Source organism: Ips typographus, linkage group LG11, assembly GCF_016097725.1.
Source record: "Ips typographus isolate SLU linkage group LG11, UJ_Ityp_2.0, whole genome shotgun sequence".
NCBI lineage: Eukaryota > Metazoa > Arthropoda > Insecta > Coleoptera > Curculionidae > Ips > Ips typographus.
This window is the reverse complement of record NC_138432.1, coordinates 5,383,072-5,401,486: the sequence shown is the minus strand read 5'-3', so window position 1 is coordinate 5,401,486 and position 18,415 is coordinate 5,383,072. Positions and strand designations below refer to the sequence as shown.

Sequence of the window (18,415 nt, the reverse complement as noted above, 5' to 3'; positions counted from 1 at the left end):
TTCTGACAGCTGACAGCTGTCACTAGTGTTTATTTCTCAACAAAAAAAAAATGTTCCAAATAAATAATTGTTTATCATTTTATTTATATTTTTGATTGTTGTCCACTTTGTAGGCGAACATTTTAATAAAAAGCATAATATCTTCCAAAACTGTATAATGGGATGTTGCTGGAGTTTATTCTGCAAAGATGATAACTCTTTACAGGTACTGGGTTCCACTAAACTTTTGTTATGGTTTTTAACTTCATTTTTACTGTCCTAGAACCGAGAACCAAATGAAAGAACCCGCTTATTGATAGATCCAGTATCAAATAGCACAAACATACAAAGAGTCAATAGGTAAGTAATATTGGGATATAGTAACTGTAATGTTGAGACATGACATTGTAGTGACGACCTTTTAAGCGGAGACTCTAATAACTTACCTAAAAAGACTGATGAACAATCTGCACTATCTCACATTGTGAGAGAAACAGCAATGTAAGTGCCCATTTACTTATTTATTTTTGTGAGTCAACATTTGGAGTGTTTTCAGGAATGTAATTGATGTAGCAGCTATAGATTCACGCAACTTACACCAGCATGAATATCTAGAAAGAGTGAAACAGTACAACTCTAGAGTGCAACATGTGCTTTCAGTCAACCGTAATGCATTGGCTGGTGGACTAAAAAGTTGCTTATTGAGGGATGTGCCCCACCCAGAAAAAATACTCAATTCAGGAGTAATTACTGATGAAGAGCGTACTTTGGTATGTAGTCTATTAGTAAAATAATTGCATTTTTATAGTTTGTATTTTTGCAGATTAACACTTCACTTACAGCAGCACTATATGCCGTAAATGACATTAAAGTTGACCATAAAGAAGACTTGGTGGTTCCTTTTGGATTAGGACTTGATTGATAGTTATACTGTCAATATCATTTTATAATCACTGTACATATTAAGATAAGATTTTAAGTAAAATCATAGAGATTAAGATGAAATAGGGTTATAGGAATTTTATATCTTGCAGCTGTAAATTTACTTATAATGTAAAAGAAAATATGTCTTTATGTGTGCAGTTCAAACAGTTTGTCTATTTTTTGTTTATATATGAAGATTTTTGTCCTACCTTCACTGCAAAGAGATTTTTTAATACATCTATTTACTTTCTATCAGAGTTTAACTATCATAATGGGTTAAGTAAACAAGAGAAGAAAAAAAACCTTTTATTAAATAAATTTTCTTCAAATAGTACACTTCTCTCAACTCAAGGTACTAAATTCCACAATATAGACTTGCAGCTAGAATAAGTTCACGCCCTTAAAAGGATAACACAGCATTTAACTTTCCCACTGCAACAAATGTTATAAATCTCACTGGAAAGAAACTGAAACCGCCTGTCAAAACAAAACCATAAAAATAACGCACTGCACTGAACAACCGATTGTTTTTCGAAAGGACGTTAAATAACGTTTACTGGCTGATATCTTCTTGTGGGGTAATTAGTTTATCTATTTCTGGTGATCGTTCTAGTTTAACGACTGCGTTCATCATTTCTCTGATTTGTGGTGACGGTTTTTTCAATACGTTGTACACCATTAATACGTCGAAAATCTTGTTTGAGTTTAGATCGTCTGTTGAATGGGAGGTTGCAGAAGTAGTAGGGGGTTCAACCTCTTGAGGTTCTGGTGATCGTAATGGTTCTAAAAAAGCAAAAATTAGATAAGTATGAAGGGAAGATAGTGTATTGTCATTGATAATAATTACTACTAAATGCTACTCAACTTCCCAAAGATTTTTAAAACTGCCAGAAGCTGCTACAACTGTCCAAAAACTTCTAGAAACTTCTTTCAACATGTCAGAGGCTGATTAATACTACAAAACTTCCCAAAGATTTTTTAGAACTGTCGGAAGCCTCTACAACTATCCTAAAAATGACCCACAAAGAATTTTTTCTACGAATGACCGCAAAGAAGCTACTTTTCGCACACTTTTACATATTCAAACTAGAAGAAGGGAAACTTGTCAATAAAAATTTAAAATTAAAAACAAAATGTATAGTTATTTCATTTGTAGAAAAAAAATTGTTTCTAACACGTGGGCAAAGTAGTTTTCAACTTAGTTTTTAACTGCTTTCACGTGCGGGAAAACATAACTTTGCGCACTGATTAGGAAAACTACTGTTATTGCCAGACGTCTCTACAATCATTTAGACACGCCAGAGGTCTCCTAATACTACTACAAACATCCCAAAGATCCTTTAAAACTGTAATTATGCCTTTAAATTGTACTCGAACCTTTAAAACTCCCAGAATTCTTTGCAACTGTCCCAAACCTTCCAAATATTTTTAATTGCCAGACTTAATTCTAAACGAATTTTAGAGACGCCATAGGCTTCTAAATACTACTACCAACATCCCAAAGATGTTTTAAAACTACCAGAAGCTTCTGCAACTGTACCAAACCTTCCACATTTTTATTTTTATTGCCAGACGTATCTATAATCATTCTGGACGTGCCAGACGCTTCTAAATTGTACTAAAACCTTGCAAAAGTCCTTTTAAAACTCCCAGAACTCCCTAGAGTTGATAGAGTTTCTATTTTTTTTTTAATTGCCAGACGTCTCTAAAATCATTTTAGACATGCCAGAGGCCTCTAAATACTAATACAAACATCCCAAAGAGCGTTCAAAACTACCAGAAGCCTCTGCAACTGTACTAAACCTTCCACATTATTTTTTTTATAGCCAGACGTTTCTACAATCCTTTTGGACGTGCCAGAGTCCTCTAAATTGTACTGAAACCTTCAAAAGTCTTTTTAAAACTCCCAGAACTCCCTACAGCTGATCTAAAGCTTCTAAATATTTTGTTTTATTTTCAGATGTCTCTAAAATCATTTTAGACATGCCAGAGGCCTCTAAATACTAATACAAACATCCCAAAGAGCGTTCAAAACTACCAGAAGCTTCTGCAACTGTACCAAACCTTCCACATAATTTTTTTTATTGCCAGACGTTTTTAAAATCATTTTAGATACGCCAGAGGCCTCTAAATACTAATACAAGCATTCCAAATATGTTTTAAAACTATCAGAAGCCTCTACCTACAACTGTTCTAAACCTTCCGCATATCTTTTTTAATGTCTCTGAAATGGTTTTCTACAGGGTGTCCCGCGAGGTAAGGGACAAAATTTCACTACATGTTCTTTAGGTGAATTCGAGTCGAAAATGTCCTATGAACATGGGTCCGCAAATGCTTCCTTGCCAAGATATGATTTTTTAAAGTTTAATAGTATTATTGTGCCGGAAACTACAATAATTGCAAAATAATAGTTTTATTTAACAAAAAAATTACTACTACTGTGAAAAAACCAGTTTACAATAATTGTTAAGTGTCCACCTTCACATTGTAAGCATATTTTAACCTTTTTAATGATGTGGCTGATACCTTCCCCATTTTTTCCCAACATAGTGGATATTTTAGGTCGTCAGCCATTTTATCAATTTCACAAAGCAGTTCAGGCCTGGATGTGATTTCTCTACATACACTAAACTCTCTAAATATGTGCTTAATATACTTCTTAATATACTAGATAATTATTATTATAGCATTGTCCTTTTTGGCACAATAACACTATTAAATTAAAAAATAGTTTATAGGACATTTCTGACTCAAATTTACCTAAAGAACACTTTTGTCCCTAACTTCGCGAGACACCCTGTAGAAAATTTCAGAAGCTTCTAAAGAGTAGGTTTGACAGAATCACAGTAATATAACATATGATGGCAACAAAACATCAAATATTTCCGCTTATCATAAACCTCTCAAAATCGAACTGAAATTGCATTTAAACATGTGAATAACTCTAGTAACACATGGTAACAACAATGACGTAAAAACTTACCTTTCGTATATATTTCAACAGCTTTTGGTGGTTCAGGAGTATCGTCTGGAATTATAATACACTCTGAGGTAACATTTTGAAGTGCTGTAAGAGACCGAACCTAAAAAAAAACAAAGTTATGGATACCACACTTAATTTACAGATTTTTAAAATTACTTTCAAAAATCCGGTAGTACGTCCAGTGTTAGGGGTGGTAGTGATCCGTGAAGCTGGCGAGGTATTTTTACTTCTGCTTATTGGAGTTACCGCCGAACTGGGAATTTTCACTAAATTCCCGGGTTTAAGTTTAAATGGTGACGGTTTGGCTTTGCTGAGCGTTACAGACGGAGACAATAACAGCTGTTTGTATTAGAAAACAACGAGTCAGTTAGTTATAGTTTAGTCACGGAGTAAAATTACCGGTGGAGGTGTTGCAGTTGTTGCTTGAGTAGTAGAAGGTTGGCTAACAAAAATAACGTCATCGTCATCTTTGACCACAATCGGGGCCGAAGATGGCGGTACAGCCGCAGGTTTTGGCGGAAACTTCACATTTCTGATACCTGTAATTTTCAGTTTTACACAGCAAACTTCTCTAATTGCTTGTAGTAGAGACTATACCAGAGATAAACTCGCTCCTAAGATTCTTTCTAATTTGTATTAGAGAGTTGATAGTAGTACTTAGGACTTCCTGCAATTTGTTGTGTACGACCGCCAAAGATTCCACATTGGCAGCTTGCGACTGTTGTCTAAAATTTCACCTTTCAATTGAAGAAAAACTTGATCAGTGAAAACGCACCTGTTGAGCTGAGTTAAAGTGTAGGACAAATTGGAATTAACTCTGGCCGCTGCTCTGACGGTTTTTTCAAACCATTCGTGTTTCATTGTCGGCATAGCCGAAAGCAGTTTACTCCGTACTGGCGTAAACGTTTGTCTAGGACCTGCACTCCCTATACATTAAAACAAAAAAAACCCTTGCTAACCTAACCTAAAACTTGTACGGAACCATAATCACCTGAGGCCATAGGGAATTTTCCAGTGGGCCGGTTTCCAGGGCCTGGCATACGCGATGTCGGAGCTAGCTTAATGTACCCTGCAGTACCCAATTTAGCGGCTGGAAAATTTTTAATGAATGCATTTTATCATCAAGATCGTATAACTGTTACCTGAAGCAGAAGAAATAGTGACGAAGCTTGAAGAGTTTTTAAGTGCTAAAAGGAAAAGGTTGGTTTGTAAAACAATTAGGACAATCCAATTAATGCTTATTCCTATTTGTGCTCTTTCAGTATCATTATTGTTGCTTTTTAAATGAAATTCTTGTCATTCATTAATTTCAACCAGAAAAGCTTGAATCCGGTGTCAAATTAGCGCTAAGTACGTTTCTGAGATGACATTAAAAACATTGATTTTTACCACCTTTTCGGGCCTAGCTCCCTTATTAAAGCCAATATGTCACTTTGATACTGTACGTCAAACTCCTATCATCGACCCGAAAGTATTTGCACAGTCAAAGCTAAACTTAATAATGTAAAATTTTTCGGAAAAAAAATAAAGGGTAACCCTCTGAAAATTCAGTTATTTTTTCACAGCCAAACGGTGTATCTTTCGAAAAGTTGTGTCTTATCGAGATACATGTATGATAAAAATTTAAAGTCGTCAGGTTGGATAATTTTCGAGATATTTACTGTTCTCGAGGACTGAGTTTACCCGTGCGTCATCCCCCTGTGAGTCAGTTTGACAACCATCGAAATTTATTTGATTTGTTTACTACTAATTATTTTCCGTTTCTTTGTGTTGTTAATCATTTATAAAGTTTTCTATTTACCACACCACCACAGTTCTTTTAAGAGCTATTGTTTCTACGCTAATATTGTAATTTTTTTTATGTCGGCTGTCACGATCTAACCAAAATTGGCACAATTACTAACCTGTTTTGAAAAAAAAGTGGGAGTGTCTATTATGGTTTTTATTTAGCCATTTGGTTTTTCCTAAATTCGGAATTACTTACTATTACAGTATTTTTTTAGAAAATGCCTGGAAAAATTCTCTACAGACAAGCCCAGCAGTTAATTCTTAACCTTTATGAATATTTTGAATTGGAAAAAACTAATGGAGGACCTTTAGAAGCTTTATCATCTGTTCAGGAAGAAAATAAGAAATTTTAAGACCTTACATATTCTTACTGATGTATTTTTTTTGATACTAGAAGGTTGTAGCTGCTTTGAAAATTTCCCGCAAAACTGTTTATTCGTGTAGTAATCTTATGATTTCCTCACCTAGAAAACGTAAATCGAGATGTTATCGACGGGCCAAGACCACTGATTTATCTGAAAGCATTAAAATGGATGTTCGAAATACATTATATATGATATGTACAACGATAGTATGTTAATAATAGTAAAATATATCTACTTTTGTAAGAAACATCTATTAACATGTTTCCAAAGACTGAGATTTTTAGGTTGCATTATAGATTTTTCATAAAAATTTCTTGAAACATATTAATAATACAGTCATAGAAAAATAAAATAAGCGTCTAAAATGTTTTCCAGCGGGTTTAAAATAAAATAAGTGGATTGCAACCTGAAAATGAGATATGAGATACTACAGCATCACTCAGAATGTCTTATTGAATTTTTAATTTGTTGTATTTATTTTAGAGAAACATGTAACCATCCAGAACCTAAATCAAGAGCTTAAAGTTAAAAAAATACTACATATTGGTGATACATCTCTGCGAATTTTGGTAAATAAATTAGGTTTCAAATTTAGACGGAATTCTATGATCCAAACGGAGACTTCTCATAGATAAAAAATGTTATTTCCGTCAAGATATTTTTGATTTGCTTTGGTATAAGGTTGCAGTGCAAATTTGCAGCCAAAGATCTCTACTTTCTGACTGACAATACACGCAAAGTTTTAAACGTGACGAAGCTTTAGACACGCCCTTTTCTATAATATGAACACAACAGGTTTGTTGACGAAAACTTGATTTGATTCATATGATTATAAATGACGTAGCCTTCGTGACGCACGGGTAAACTCACTCCGCGAGAACAGTACTAAAATGTACAAAAAATGCAATCCAACTTTGACGCCATCTAACGACCAAACGGTAATACTTACGGTGCTTTCAACGCAAGTGGTTAGCCGCATTGATTGGCTATTTACAATCCTCCTATGTGTCTATAGTAAATGTTTCGACGAACCGAGTTATTTGAGATCATATAGAAAGGTGCACAAATATTTGATCGAAAATCAAGTTTGCAGCCGAGTTCCAATCAACTCCGTTAGGGTGAGTCGGACACAAAAATGTTAAAAGACAAAAAAGATGCGCTTTTACTTCGAAAGTCTGACGGCATTAAAAAAATTGTCATGTCGGTATGCATTTCCAAAAAATCTAAAAAAATGTTATCCCAAATATTAAGGAAATGCAAGTGAACATTATTTTTTAATAAACCTATTAAATGGTACATTAAAAACATTCTAAAAAAAAACTTACGTTCATTAGGCCTCTGAACAGAATAGGGAGAACCTTTACTTCTGAACACAGTATTTCCCACTTTGAAGGTCTGCGCTAACTGTAAAAATAAAACAGGTAGACAAAATCCGCATTTCCAGCTACTAAGCTAAAAACATTTTCAAGACAAACACTTACTTGAGCACGGATATTCCCAGGACCGATCTGTCTAAGGTTACCAACAGGTGTTAACGGCTTGGGCGCTATAGGACGAACCACCATTGAAGGATTTGAGATCACCGTATATCCTGGGCCACTAGTCAACACAGGTTTCTGTAACTCATTGGTTCGTAACGATTGTACTAAACAAAGCAAAGTCTTACTTTAGCAGGAGGTTCGCCTGACAAAGCCATTGGAGAGTAATCAGGGTCTGCGTCTTTTCTTTTTCGTCTCGGTCTGGGATTAGTAGACGCCGGAGTTTCCTCCTTCTTTATTGCAGGTGTGCTACAACATGTCGTGTAATCGGTGGTCATCAGCTCAGGATTGGTAGCTGATAATGAGTATGCCCTCCTGAAAGTTCACTTTGAATACTTTTCAAACTGTTTATGTAATAGCTTACGCTAATTCAGTGCGATAGTATTCCATAAACTCGGCACAGGATGCTCTAAGATTGGACAGTTGACCAGGATCACACCGGAAACAATTCCAGTCATCACTATTCCGAATTTCTTTGAACTTTTTAGCTCCAAAGTTGTTTCGGATACACCTCTAGAAAGTCCGTATTATTAATAATTTAAACACACATAAAGAAAAATAGTTTACTTTGCAGAAAACGAATTCACAAGAAGAACAGCAAAGCACTTGTCCTCCTTGCCCACACCACCTAACAATTTTACAGCAAAGTTGACTTCTGCCGGTTATAACAGTATTATAATAATCATTCATACCGGCAATATAACTCACTCCCATCTTCGTCTTTTTCAAACTCCCCACTCGTATAAAAGTGGTAACAATTCTTGCAAATTAAAACTTTAAGCAATGGATGAACAAAACGATTGTTGGCGCCTGTCATAGCGCTACCCAAATGCACATTACAAGCAGTACAGTGAACCTTAGATTTTTGTACTGGATTATCTGTAAATTAGAATTGAAAGCAGGACAATCACGCAAACTGTACAGCACTTACCAGGTCCGTACATGTTTCGCCGCATTTCCATTTCCTCAGGAGTTAAATCCACTTGTACTAAAAATTATATGATAAAAACACTAAATTCAAACAACTGTCTTAAAAGAAATACCTTCAGCACCAGTAATTTCATCAACTAAAGTAGAAAATATCGGTTGATAAAGTAAGGGACTGGTACTACCATCATCAGGAATATGATCTAAAACACACGAGTTATAGTAGTTCTAAACTACCTCAATTTTAAGGACATACTCTCATTAGTTACAACAGGAGCTTCATCAACATCCATAGAAATATCTGGACAAAAAAGCGATGGATCAAAGTCGTCTTCAATTTCTCCCTCTTGGTCTTCCGACTCTGAAAGCCCCAGTTGATTATTCACTTAACTAACTTTGGTGTGCACGGCTTATACCTGACGGCTTCGATAAATGTGATTTTAATATTGATGCGTTTTTCACGGGGACATCTTTTGACTTTGACGCGTCTGAGTAATCGTTAGTCAAGTCTATGTCCACCGATTCCTCACCCCTTGGTGTTAACTCCACAGCCCCAAGCAAATCATTCTTCTCTGCATCAGTTCCTACTTTACTTTCTGAAGTCATAACCACTTCACAATCCATATCAGTTTCTTTGTCTTCAGATTTATCTTCACTCTCATTTTTGTCTTCTGCTTGTTTATTTTTGTTTTCAGATGCGTCTACATCCAACCCCTTGTCATCATTATTTTTTTCTGGGGGAGTTTGTACTTCCTCTGCCTGGTTTGGGTCTTCTTTGCTGCTGTCTTCCTTCTCACCTGTGTCAACCCCAACCGCTCCATCATCAGTTGTTTTGTTCTGAGTCTCAGTTTCTTGATGTAAAACTTCTTCAGCCTTTTCCTCCCCATCTTTTTCACTGTTTGAATCTGACTGTTTTTGCTCAGATGATTCAGATTCATTATGTTTCTCATCTTCAATTAGGTTATCATCAGTTTGATTAACTAAGTTTTCCGTCGCAGGGTCAAATGCTTGAGGAGCAACCTCTGGTTCATTAGGAATGTCTACTGGCCTAGTTTCATTATCACTGACTTTTTCACGTTCTACAGGTTCTGTAGAAGGGTCAACTTGCTCATTTGTGGCCACGTCTTCATTGACAATGTAGTTATCACCATTTGTAATTTTTTCCTCTGGTGTTCCTGATGTTGGATTACTTTCAACATCATTAGAGTTTTCCCCATTTACTATGGGTTTAGGTGAATTTGGTGTGGTCTTGTCTGAAAGTAAATTATTTACTCTTGACACCCAACGATTTTGAAACTAACTTAGAATGCAACACATTTACAGCAAAACTTCACAGTCAAAAACTAAACTTAGCCTGTGCTGACCTTAAATGCGTGTGACGTTTAAAATAAAAGGAATAATTTTCAGAATTAAGTAAATGATATGCCAAGTAATGCACTACTTATGGTGTTAAACCTTATAAAAATCGTTCAAAACTGCCAGAGACATGTAACAACTTTATAAACGTGCTAGAAAGTTTGTAAAATTTGCCAGAAGTCTTGAAGAGTCGTTTAGGACGGCTAGAAGCCTTTATAACTGTCAGAGGCCTCTAAGACCTCTGTAAATCTTCTAGAAACCTAAGAATCTTAGAAAAATTGCCAAAAGCCTCTAAGAATCGTTTAGAACTGCCAGAGATTTGTAACAAATTATAAACATTCTAGGAATCTTGTAAAGTTTGTCAGAAGCCTTTAAGAGTTGTTTAGAACTGTCAGAGACCTCTACAAGCTTTTTAAACCTTCTAGAAATCTTAGAAAAAGTGCAAGAAGCCTCTAACAGTGTTTTAAACATTCTAGGAATCTTAGAAAAATTGCCAAACCGTTTGAGAATCATTTAGAACTGCCAGACACTGGTAACAACTTTGTAAACATTCTAGAAATTTTGTAAAATTTACCAGAAGCATCTAAGAGTCCTTTAGAACTGCCAGAAACCTTTAAAAGTTATTTAGAACTGTCATCCTCTACGAGCTTTTTAAACCATCTAGAAATCTTAGAAAAAGAGCCACAAGCCTCTAACAGCATTTTTGGAGATTCTAGGAGTCTTAGAAAAATTGCCAGAAGTCTCTAAGAGTCATCTAAAACTGTCAGAAAGAATATAAACACTCTAGGAATTTAGTAAAATTTGCCAGAAGCATCTAAGAATCATTTAGAACTGTCAGTAATGCATTATTTATGTTTTTAAAGGGTTTTGACAACTTTGTTTTTAAGTGAATTATTGTCAAATTCACTGCATTCCTAAGCTCTATAATAATAATTTTGCAGTTTTTATAAATTTGTTAATTTTTTCAAACAGTGTCTGTCAGCTAAAAAATTGTGCTTACGTAGTAGTGCTTTATAATATAATTTATATTATAAAAGAAGTATTTTTTGTTTTAGATTCTGAAACATCTACTAACAATACAGACATTTTCTCATTAAACATACAGAAAAATTAATTATTATTATTCAAAAAGACATAACAGACAGAGACATTTGGTGAAGTACTACATGACCCCTTTTAAAGTAAAAATTGTAATTTGGTTCTGTTAAATTGGAAATGTCACTATGACAGCGATGCATTTTAAAATAGTAAATTCCCTTACCTAACTAAACTGTGATATATGGAGTAGTTAGTTAATGCAGTGTGGCTTCACAAAACAAGTACAAACTTTTAAAACACAATATTAGAAGCTCGATTAGAAGTAACTATTCCAGTAATAGGCAAGTAACAAGCTTATTAAAAGTAGAAAAATGTTTATTATTTAATCTGAATATCAAACAACTTTGGATTTAAGATTACTGAATGGTAAGTACAAGAAATCCAAAGATATTGATGCTATCAACAATATTACAAAATTTTTACTTACCCAATTTTTTATCATTGGATTTTTCTCTCACATAAAACCCTGATGAGGCGTATTCTTCATCTGAAACTATTTTAAACAATTTAAGTAATCCAAACAGTAAATAAAAACAAAAAAGTTCCTACCATTATTTGAATCTTCACTGTGTATATTTCCGTCTACTAACGACCTTCGGGTCCTTGAGGTCTCAAAAGAGGTTACCTTAACAGCTGTAGATTAATGGGTTTTATTAAAAGCTGTTAGTTTAGTTGATTTTAAGTATTATTTTATTATTCATTATTTATTATTTACCTACCTGCTTGAGTGTTAACTTTTTCCATATTTGAGGTTATGACAAATCAAACTTCAACCCTGCTGGACAAGTTGTTTACATCTCAAAACAATTGAGCATCGGATATTTGAAAAATGTCACTTTTGATGGAATCAAGACGGCATGTCAGATATTAAGAGCGTCAAGCCGATTTCAAATGATTTAAACTATAATTTCAGTACTAAACACTATTTAAACGACCGCGGTAATTGCAAAAACAATAAACAGGCACGTAATTGAAATTTTCCTAAATTTTCTAGGAAATATAAATTCGTAAAACAATGGCGTTTCTCACCGCACCAAAACTCGATAATATGGCGGGCAATTGCACTGCTTGCAAACGAAGCTCGGCCTCCCCTTTTCCCAGCCCGACCAAAAACCACCATATCCTTCCTTTTTTAGTTGAAATAGAGCATCCCCCGTAAGTCGAAACTTAAGTCAAGTTTTATTTCAATGCCGCAACGCGACGTTTCGACCAATTTATCACCACCAGGCGGCGCCACCATCAAGCCGCACATCAACTTTCTATTCGATTTTCTTTTTGTTTTTTTTGACATTTTTTGATCGTCCCTGTAGTTTTAATAGATCAAAATCAACTTTGTTTAATTTTTTTACATTATTAATTAATTTAATTTAATGTGCAATGACGTTTTAATTGAAAATCGATCGGACGCTGCGCGATAAAGAAAGTGTGGCAACACTGCCTGGTGTATTTCGAGAATCGTAACGGCCTTGAAAAGGAATGACGTGTTGCTTACTACTTTACAACCAATTGCTGGCAGGCGTGTGCCGTGTGATTGAAATTAGGTCAGACGCCATTTTGATTTAGTTATTAATTATCAAAATTTTGAAAAATTTTTGTCAGTAGTTTTATCAGGTTTTTTTATTTGGCGGCATGATTTTAATTCAGTAACCATTTAAACATGTATGAAGTTTACCTTCAAAACAAAATGGCGGAACGAGAGAAACATAAAATTTTGACATTTTGACATATTTTATGAGTAAGTAGGTATAAATTCCACGAAAGTTTAATCACAATTAAACTTGATTAACATTTATTTATTGAAATGGATATACACTATATCATTGATACACTTATTATTGATATTGATCTGTCTCAGTTGTCCAAAAATATATGCGCATCACAAAAAGTACGTATACAGGATGTGTAAATAATTCTGATCAATTTGTAAACTTATTTCCTGTTCTTTTTAGTGAGAAAATTTGGTTACAAAATAATATTTAAGACCTTTTTGAGATTTTTAGCTGAAACTTAACATAACTAACTTTTTAGGGACTACATCTCTAGAGACGACAACCAATCGTGAATAATCTACTTGAACTTGCAACAGAGAACAGATTAAAGGTAAGAGTTATTTTTCTAACTAGTGCGGTAATTGATACGTTTCGACACGCTGGCACTCAAACCTGCCTATAGCAAAATTCAAAGTAAAATGGGATGACGTAACAATGTAATATAAAGGTATCACAGCTCTGTTTGCAGCTTGTAATTGGTCAAGAAAAAGCAGCCAGCTGAAAGCTGTTTTGACTGTGCTAAAATTTACTAAAATGCTGCACTGTAGCATTATTTGTAACATTTAAAACATTTACCATGAGTGTCACACTATTGTTACCTTCAAATTAGAAAAAAATTGCTTTTTTTGCGATTTTTATAATATCCTATTTACAACGTTGCTAATTCACTTCCAATTTCTCAAAGTTTAGCCACAATTTTTTAAACGATGACCTAGATTTTTTTATGATCATAGGGAAAGATAGTTTATGCCCTAAATTTGGATTTAAGCTTTAGCATACAAAACCTTTTTCTTGTACGCCTCTGATCAATTTTTTGCAATTTGCATTTGATTGTTAATTGCAATAATAATTACTCATTTAGTATATGAACACTCTGTATAGCCTATAGGTCATGGGTTGTGGTTACGTAAAACACATTGACAAATTTGGAAGCAATTTAGCTGTCAGTATATATCATAATATTGAACCCCCTGTATATTTAAATACATATAAATTTGCGTGTGAAAGCACAATAATAACTATCAAAATCAATAATTTTTGAAAATTAACCAAAAAATATAAGAAGTCCAAAATACTGAAATTTCAACTAAAACATAAAAAAAGATGGCGGACTAATTTTATTTTGTGGCATATACAAAGTGTGTCCAACATTGCCAGCTCCTGTTCATTTTCTAAACGTAAAGTCGAACATTCAACGGTGCGACAAGGACAAAACATCAACCGCACCCAACTCATCAACTCATCAACAAACTGAATTGTTCTGTCCTTTTCTATTTCTGGCGCAGTTTAATGCGCAGTTCAAACTGCGACATACGTGCTACTACGAATAGTAGGGGACACCCGTTCCGTTGCTAGGCGCTCTGCTGCGGAAAGTAATATCGAGTCAGCAGTGAACGAATAAATTCCAACTTTTTTTCGTTGCAAAACCGGTGAATAGCCGACCGTAGCCGATGTTGCTTCAATAACATTTGAAGGTCAAATACGCTTCAAATACTCCCGTTTAGTACAGTTCGTTACCACCAGAGGGTTTTATGTATTGCCGTAGCAATTCACTATTTTAGGTTATGCAATATGGCGGTTCCTAGAAATAGTAGTTAACATAAGAAAACAACTTATTCAACTGATCAATTGATTATCTTTTATTAAAGCCATTTGTAGCAGTGGTACTACAGCAATGGAACTTAAATCAGCTAGAACAGCCTCAATGTTGGCTAGAGTGTTCACTTTCATCAAATTGTCTTTTCTGAACACCACAATAGCCAATGCTAGAACAGGAACGATTTCTAGCGAATCGTAGGCTAGAATGATGTCCCAGAGCATCAGTAGTTGTTCTGGGGCTAGATGGCCGCTGAATGCTCTCATAATCCACTTGATCACAACCCTCAATCTGCAAATATATTTTTTTGTTCCCCGGGAAATGAGATTTAAAAAAACTTACGGATGAATTTTACATTTTTTGAAATGGTGCCACAAATTGGGTTCGTAGCATTGCAGTAACTTTTCAAACTGCAAGCATAGCGCTACGATTCCTTGAGCGCTTGCGCACACTCTATGTAGCCTATGCCAGTATCTCAAGTAGAAGGCGCGGAAAGCGTAGTACAGCTCGATGGAATTGTTGTACAAGTAACAAAATGGGGCAGCTGAAAATGTTCTAGTTTACTATAACAATTAATAAGAAGAAAGTTGAATGGGTAATTTTGCAAAAAGAGTTAGGCAGCAAGGAACAAGGATGATATAACCAGGCCACTAGTGATTCTGTCCACCATAGGACAAAAATGATTATGTCAATGATTGTAACATTGGGACTCTTCTTGGGAGATAAAGTCCAATGACACATATTATATGGATGTTCAATTATTAGACTATTACAAACTCTCAAGTAATGCTTTTCTTCTATTAATTTTAACTCTATGTATGTCAAAAATTGACCCTAATGTCGTACCATACATAGTGAATCCATGAAAAGGTATCACACCACTTGGAGGAAATACCAAAGTGTTTTCAGTGGTATTTGGTCGTCCTTTGAGACCAACTTGCATAAAGGCCGGTTGATTTGGGAGTTGTTTCAGGATTTCCGAATCTCTGGAAAAAACATAGCATCACCTATAAAATCAAAAGGTTTACTGTCTTGTCAGATAAACTCAGCGAATTAGGCGTACTTGATAGAGGACGTCCTCAAATACAAAATACTGATCATCGTTAGAGGCAGTTAAATTTATGTCTTTGATTATCAATTTGTCGATCATCAGGTCGAATTGTAGAACGTTGTTCTTCAGATTTTCAAAGTAGGCAATTTGCTGAAAAGACCAGACACTTATACTAAAATAATTATACCTACCAGAACTCACCGAGGATTTAACTTCAGCACCTAAAAGTAACGTCCAAATCCTAGATCTAAGACATTTGGGACAACCTTTCTTCAAAATTCCTGTGCCAAAGGTGCATAGTTTTTAGCTAAAATTTTCTCCCCCAATGCAATCCTTTCGCTTTCCAATGCCGCGTAATTTTGATTGGTTACCACAAAACTGTTGCTATTTAGGATCTGTTCTCCTCTAGAAATTTCTATATAAAGATTTCTCTGCGAAGACTTCTAATTAATTTTTTAACATTTCGAAAATCTGAGTTACCAACCAGTTCTGCCATATTCTTCACTTTTAAAGGCAAATGAGCAAACTCCCATCTGTGACAGTCCCTAAAATTTATCTCTTACACAGTTATTTGAAGTATATGAATGCAGTTTACCCCTTAACTTTCTCTTTGCATGGTCCTTTGAGAGTTAACAGCACTTCCAAAAAGTCTTTTGGGGCGTACACAGGCCTGTACTTGTGGATATCTGTCTAAAACATAGTAATTACACGTATCACCACAAATTGGGTAGTTATTAAAACCCACTTCAAAATTGCTGAGTTCATTCCACTTGCTGCTCAATTCTTCCTTTTCACTGTTCCCCCTCAGTTTGGCCAGGCTGATACCAAGTTCACTGCTCATCGAATTCAGCGATTTGTGGATTCGTTTATCCCAGTGGATTTGAGCTTTTCTACAGCAAAATTCCACACACTCTAAGCTATTTTATTATTAACATTTACCTGAAAAATGAGTCAAACTGGCTGGAGTCCTTCTTCCTGGTTTTAACCCATCGGTAAATGTTATTCTTCAGTTCGGCTTCAAGGCCCGTCTCCTGCATGGCTTTCAGTAGAGAATTTTTGAAATCATCCACTCGCACATTGGGAGTCGTTACCAATTTCTTGAAATTACCAACAATACAATTTTAAAGTTTGAAAGAAAATTCTGAATGACAGAGTGACAACTTCATATTATCTGACTTACTTGAATTTCTTCAAACACATTTTTGTACTGGATGGAGTTTTTTAGATCTTCGCATATTTTTAATGTAGTGTGGTGGATACTGCAGTCTTTAAGCTCGTCCATGATAAAATGCCATAATTTTGGTTGAGGAATGAGTTGCTATGATGATATTGATTAAACTGTTTCAACCCTAACTAAACAAACAGTACAAATATTGGAAATTTTATTTGGGCTCAAATAATTTTGGATTATGAATTTGTTGATGTTGCAGACATCCGCATTGAGGATGATCGATTTTACCGTGCATCTCCTCTTCCACAATGAATGCTCCTAGTTTGCCAATCACTTGGTTGTATTCACTATCACCGGTTTTCACTTGCAGGATTTGATTTATTTTTTCTGGAATTATAGTGGTTTTTATTTACTGTAATATTGGTGTATTTTGAGACGATACCGTTTTGTCCTAAATTGTTGGGTGGTATAATAACTAGCGGTTTATTCATTGCATATTTGTTTAAAACGAGAGGGGGTCTGAACTCGTACTTTTGAGTAGTTAACGGAATATCCCAGCTTTCTGGCAAGCTATAGCTTTCTTTTTCTGTCTCTAGCAATTTTCCCTTTATATCGCCTTCTAAATTTTAACCTTTAGCCCCACACTAAAAGTTACATTTTATGTTTATTTACCGATATCACAGTAGTCCACTTGATAAGCGCTTTTGCCGTTCAAAAGCCGTTCTCCTTTAATAGTAACCTTATCCAAAGGCTTTGGAAAGTACATCCTAATCACATCAGGCTTCTCTAGCTTCACCTACATTTTATTCACTGTTTTAGAAAATGTTTAAGCAAATATCAAACTGAAACCTTTTGCATGTAATCATCCAAAGGCTCTAAAGGTGGTTTAATTTGCACATTTTTGTCAATAACCAAGTAATTTTTGAAACTTTCACACACTGGATCTTCAAACTCCTGCTTAATGACTGGTCGCTCCTGACTACAAATTTTTGATAATCAATTTGGTTAACACTAACGCGGGATAAACACCTTTGAGTTTTTTCCTAATGTAGTCTTTGTTGTATATGGTCAAGTACGGTCCAAATTTTAAACGGTCTTCCAAGCTCATGTTGATTAATTTGACATCTAATTGAACTAGTCAAACTAGTGTCAAGAAATTCTAAGTTAAAAACATGGCTCAAGCTTTTGTGTCCACTTATCTAAACCATTATAGATCGAATTGCCAATCTCGCACTCCTCCGTAACTTTAACTAACATCCAAAAATGATTACGCGGTTTAAAAGATACTTTCCAGGTTTGACCCAAACAAGTTGACTAAACTTAAACCAGAAGGAGATATTTGGTTGCTTACTTCAAATAAAGATGCTGATGAAGAGGTTGTTCAAACAATTTTTTAACAACCTTAAAACCTTACAAATTTTAGCTGAATAACTTGACAGAAATAGAGGAAGCAATTCACCAGTTGTACTTGCGACGAATGAGATCCACTTACCGTATATATCATTGTGATAATTTGACTCAACTTAGTAAGAGCCACAAGGCTGTTGGTGAAAAAGAAAAGGACGATTCTTCAGCTGAAGTTGAAAATGAGTTGCAAGAGTATTGCAAGAAATTGTACGAGTCTAGAGATCAGAAGATTATACCACCTTTAGATACTGCAAGGAATGGTATGGGGTTAAAATTCATAGCTGGGTTTATAAAAGAACAATGATTATACAGTTTTGGGATATATGAGACCCGCCAAACTTTTAAAACCGCTTACCACTTACCAAAACGTACATGGGAGAGTTGGGTATGAAGTTTTGAAGAAAAATAAGCTACATGTACAGAGTTAAATATCGCTGAAATACAATACAATCAATATTATTG

The 18,415-nt window shown here is 34.9% G+C and overlaps 5 protein-coding genes across 7 annotated transcripts; 2 read left to right on the top strand and 3 right to left on the bottom strand.

Annotated features, from left to right (window-relative positions):
• Window positions 1–13: 13 nt before the first annotated feature.
• Window positions 14–1,153, top strand: Lamtor1 (Late endosomal/lysosomal adaptor, MAPK and MTOR activator 1). Of its 2 annotated transcripts, none has more exons than XM_081990228.1 (5): window positions 14–205; window positions 263–339; window positions 406–480; window positions 536–749; window positions 803–1,153. In XM_081990228.1, exons 1-5 carry the CDS (start codon window positions 158–160, stop codon window positions 899–901), a joined length of 513 nt encoding a protein of 170 aa, XP_081846354.1. In that variant the 5' UTR covers window positions 14–157; the 3' UTR covers window positions 902–1,153. The 2 variants fall into 2 exon arrangements, with proteins under 2 accessions (XP_081846354.1, XP_081846353.1); XM_081990227.1 differs by having other exon boundaries at window positions 391–480.
• Window positions 1,154–1,196: 43 nt separating this feature from the next.
• ADD1 (ADD domain-containing protein 1) lies at window positions 1,197–12,069 on the bottom strand. 2 transcript variants are annotated; one of them, XM_081990192.1, is made up of 21 exons: window positions 11,678–12,068; window positions 11,508–11,591; window positions 11,386–11,451; window positions 8,921–9,757; window positions 8,761–8,865; window positions 8,621–8,707; window positions 8,509–8,565; window positions 8,270–8,456; window positions 8,145–8,205; window positions 7,942–8,090; window positions 7,706–7,892; window positions 7,521–7,655; window positions 7,365–7,443; window positions 5,029–5,073; window positions 4,878–4,976; window positions 4,662–4,812; window positions 4,484–4,611; window positions 4,286–4,425; window positions 4,043–4,225; window positions 3,887–3,986; window positions 1,197–1,686 (listed from the first exon to the last, which is right to left on the bottom strand). In XM_081990192.1, exons 1-21 carry the CDS (start codon window positions 11,700–11,702, stop codon window positions 1,457–1,459), a joined length of 3,135 nt encoding a protein of 1,044 aa, XP_081846318.1. In that variant the 5' UTR covers window positions 11,703–12,068; the 3' UTR covers window positions 1,197–1,456. The 2 variants fall into 2 exon arrangements, with proteins under 2 accessions (XP_081846318.1, XP_081846319.1); XM_081990193.1 differs by lacking the exon at window positions 5,029–5,073 and having other exon boundaries at window positions 11,678–12,069.
• Window positions 12,070–14,340: 2,271 nt separating this feature from the next.
• On the bottom strand, window positions 14,341–16,734 carry LOC145735999 (TBC1 domain family member 19). The gene is given in 12 exon segments (XM_081990205.1): window positions 14,341–14,615; window positions 14,667–14,868; window positions 15,171–15,312; window positions 15,314–15,331; window positions 15,388–15,525; window positions 15,577–15,653; window positions 15,656–15,806; window positions 15,860–15,920; window positions 15,971–16,065; window positions 16,121–16,265; window positions 16,315–16,472; window positions 16,556–16,734. Coding segments are annotated over 12 exon segments (1,560 nt in total). The 5' UTR covers window positions 16,658–16,734; the 3' UTR covers window positions 14,341–14,344.
• Window positions 16,735–16,740: 6 nt separating this feature from the next.
• LOC145736013 (uncharacterized) lies at window positions 16,741–17,710 on the bottom strand. The gene is made up of 5 exons (XM_081990225.1): window positions 17,577–17,710; window positions 17,396–17,527; window positions 17,219–17,342; window positions 16,989–17,165; window positions 16,741–16,933 (listed from the first exon to the last, which is right to left on the bottom strand). The coding sequence occupies exons 1-5, from the start codon at window positions 17,652–17,654 to the stop codon at window positions 16,758–16,760; spliced, it is 687 nt and encodes a 228-aa protein (XP_081846351.1). The 5' UTR covers window positions 17,655–17,710; the 3' UTR covers window positions 16,741–16,757.
• On the top strand, window positions 17,570–18,412 carry LOC145736016 (uncharacterized). The gene is made up of 4 exons (XM_081990229.1): window positions 17,570–17,786; window positions 17,841–17,922; window positions 17,970–18,213; window positions 18,266–18,412. Exons 1-4 carry the CDS (start codon window positions 17,719–17,721, stop codon window positions 18,379–18,381), a joined length of 510 nt encoding a protein of 169 aa, XP_081846355.1. The 5' UTR covers window positions 17,570–17,718; the 3' UTR covers window positions 18,382–18,412.
• Window positions 18,413–18,415: the final 3 nt, after the last annotated feature.

Bases quoted from the DNA above. Each gene is read 5' to 3' on its own strand.
- Lamtor1 (XM_081990227.1), top strand. From the start codon at position 158: ATGGGATGTTGCTGGAGTTTATTCTGCAAAGATGATAACTCTTTACAG. The intron at 206-262 runs GTACTGGGTTCC...TTACTGTCCTAG, and splicing joins AAGATGATAACTCTTTACAG to AACCGAGAACCAAATGAAAG. The intron at 481-535 runs GTAAGTGCCCAT...GAGTGTTTTCAG, and splicing joins ATTGTGAGAGAAACAGCAAT to GAATGTAATTGATGTAGCAG.
- ADD1 (XM_081990192.1), bottom strand. From the start codon at position 11,702: ATGGAAAAAGTTAACACTCAAGCAG. The intron at 8,866-8,920 runs GTATAAGCCGTG...TGGGGCTTTCAG, and splicing joins ACATTTATCGAAGCCGTCAG to AGTCGGAAGACCAAGAGGGA. The intron at 7,656-7,705 runs GTAAGACTTTGC...AATGAGTTACAG, and splicing joins CAGGCGAACCTCCTGCTAAA to AAACCTGTGTTGACTAGTGG.
- LOC145736013 (XM_081990225.1), bottom strand. From the start codon at position 17,654: ATGAGCTTGGAAGACCGTTTAAAATTTGGACCGTACTTGACCATATAC. The intron at 17,343-17,395 runs GTTTCAGTTTGA...AATAAAATGTAG, and splicing joins TGGATGATTACATGCAAAAG to GTGAAGCTAGAGAAGCCTGA. The intron at 16,934-16,988 runs GTATCGTCTCAA...CTATAATTCCAG, and splicing joins CAACAATTTAGGACAAAACG to AAAAAATAAATCAAATCCTG.
- LOC145736016 (XM_081990229.1), top strand. From the start codon at position 17,719: ATGGCTCAAGCTTTTGTGTCCACTTATCTAAACCATTATAGATCGAAT. The intron at 17,787-17,840 runs GTAACTTTAACT...GATACTTTCCAG, and splicing joins TGCCAATCTCGCACTCCTCC to GTTTGACCCAAACAAGTTGA. The intron at 17,923-17,969 runs GTTGTTCAAACA...TACAAATTTTAG, and splicing joins ATAAAGATGCTGATGAAGAG to CTGAATAACTTGACAGAAAT.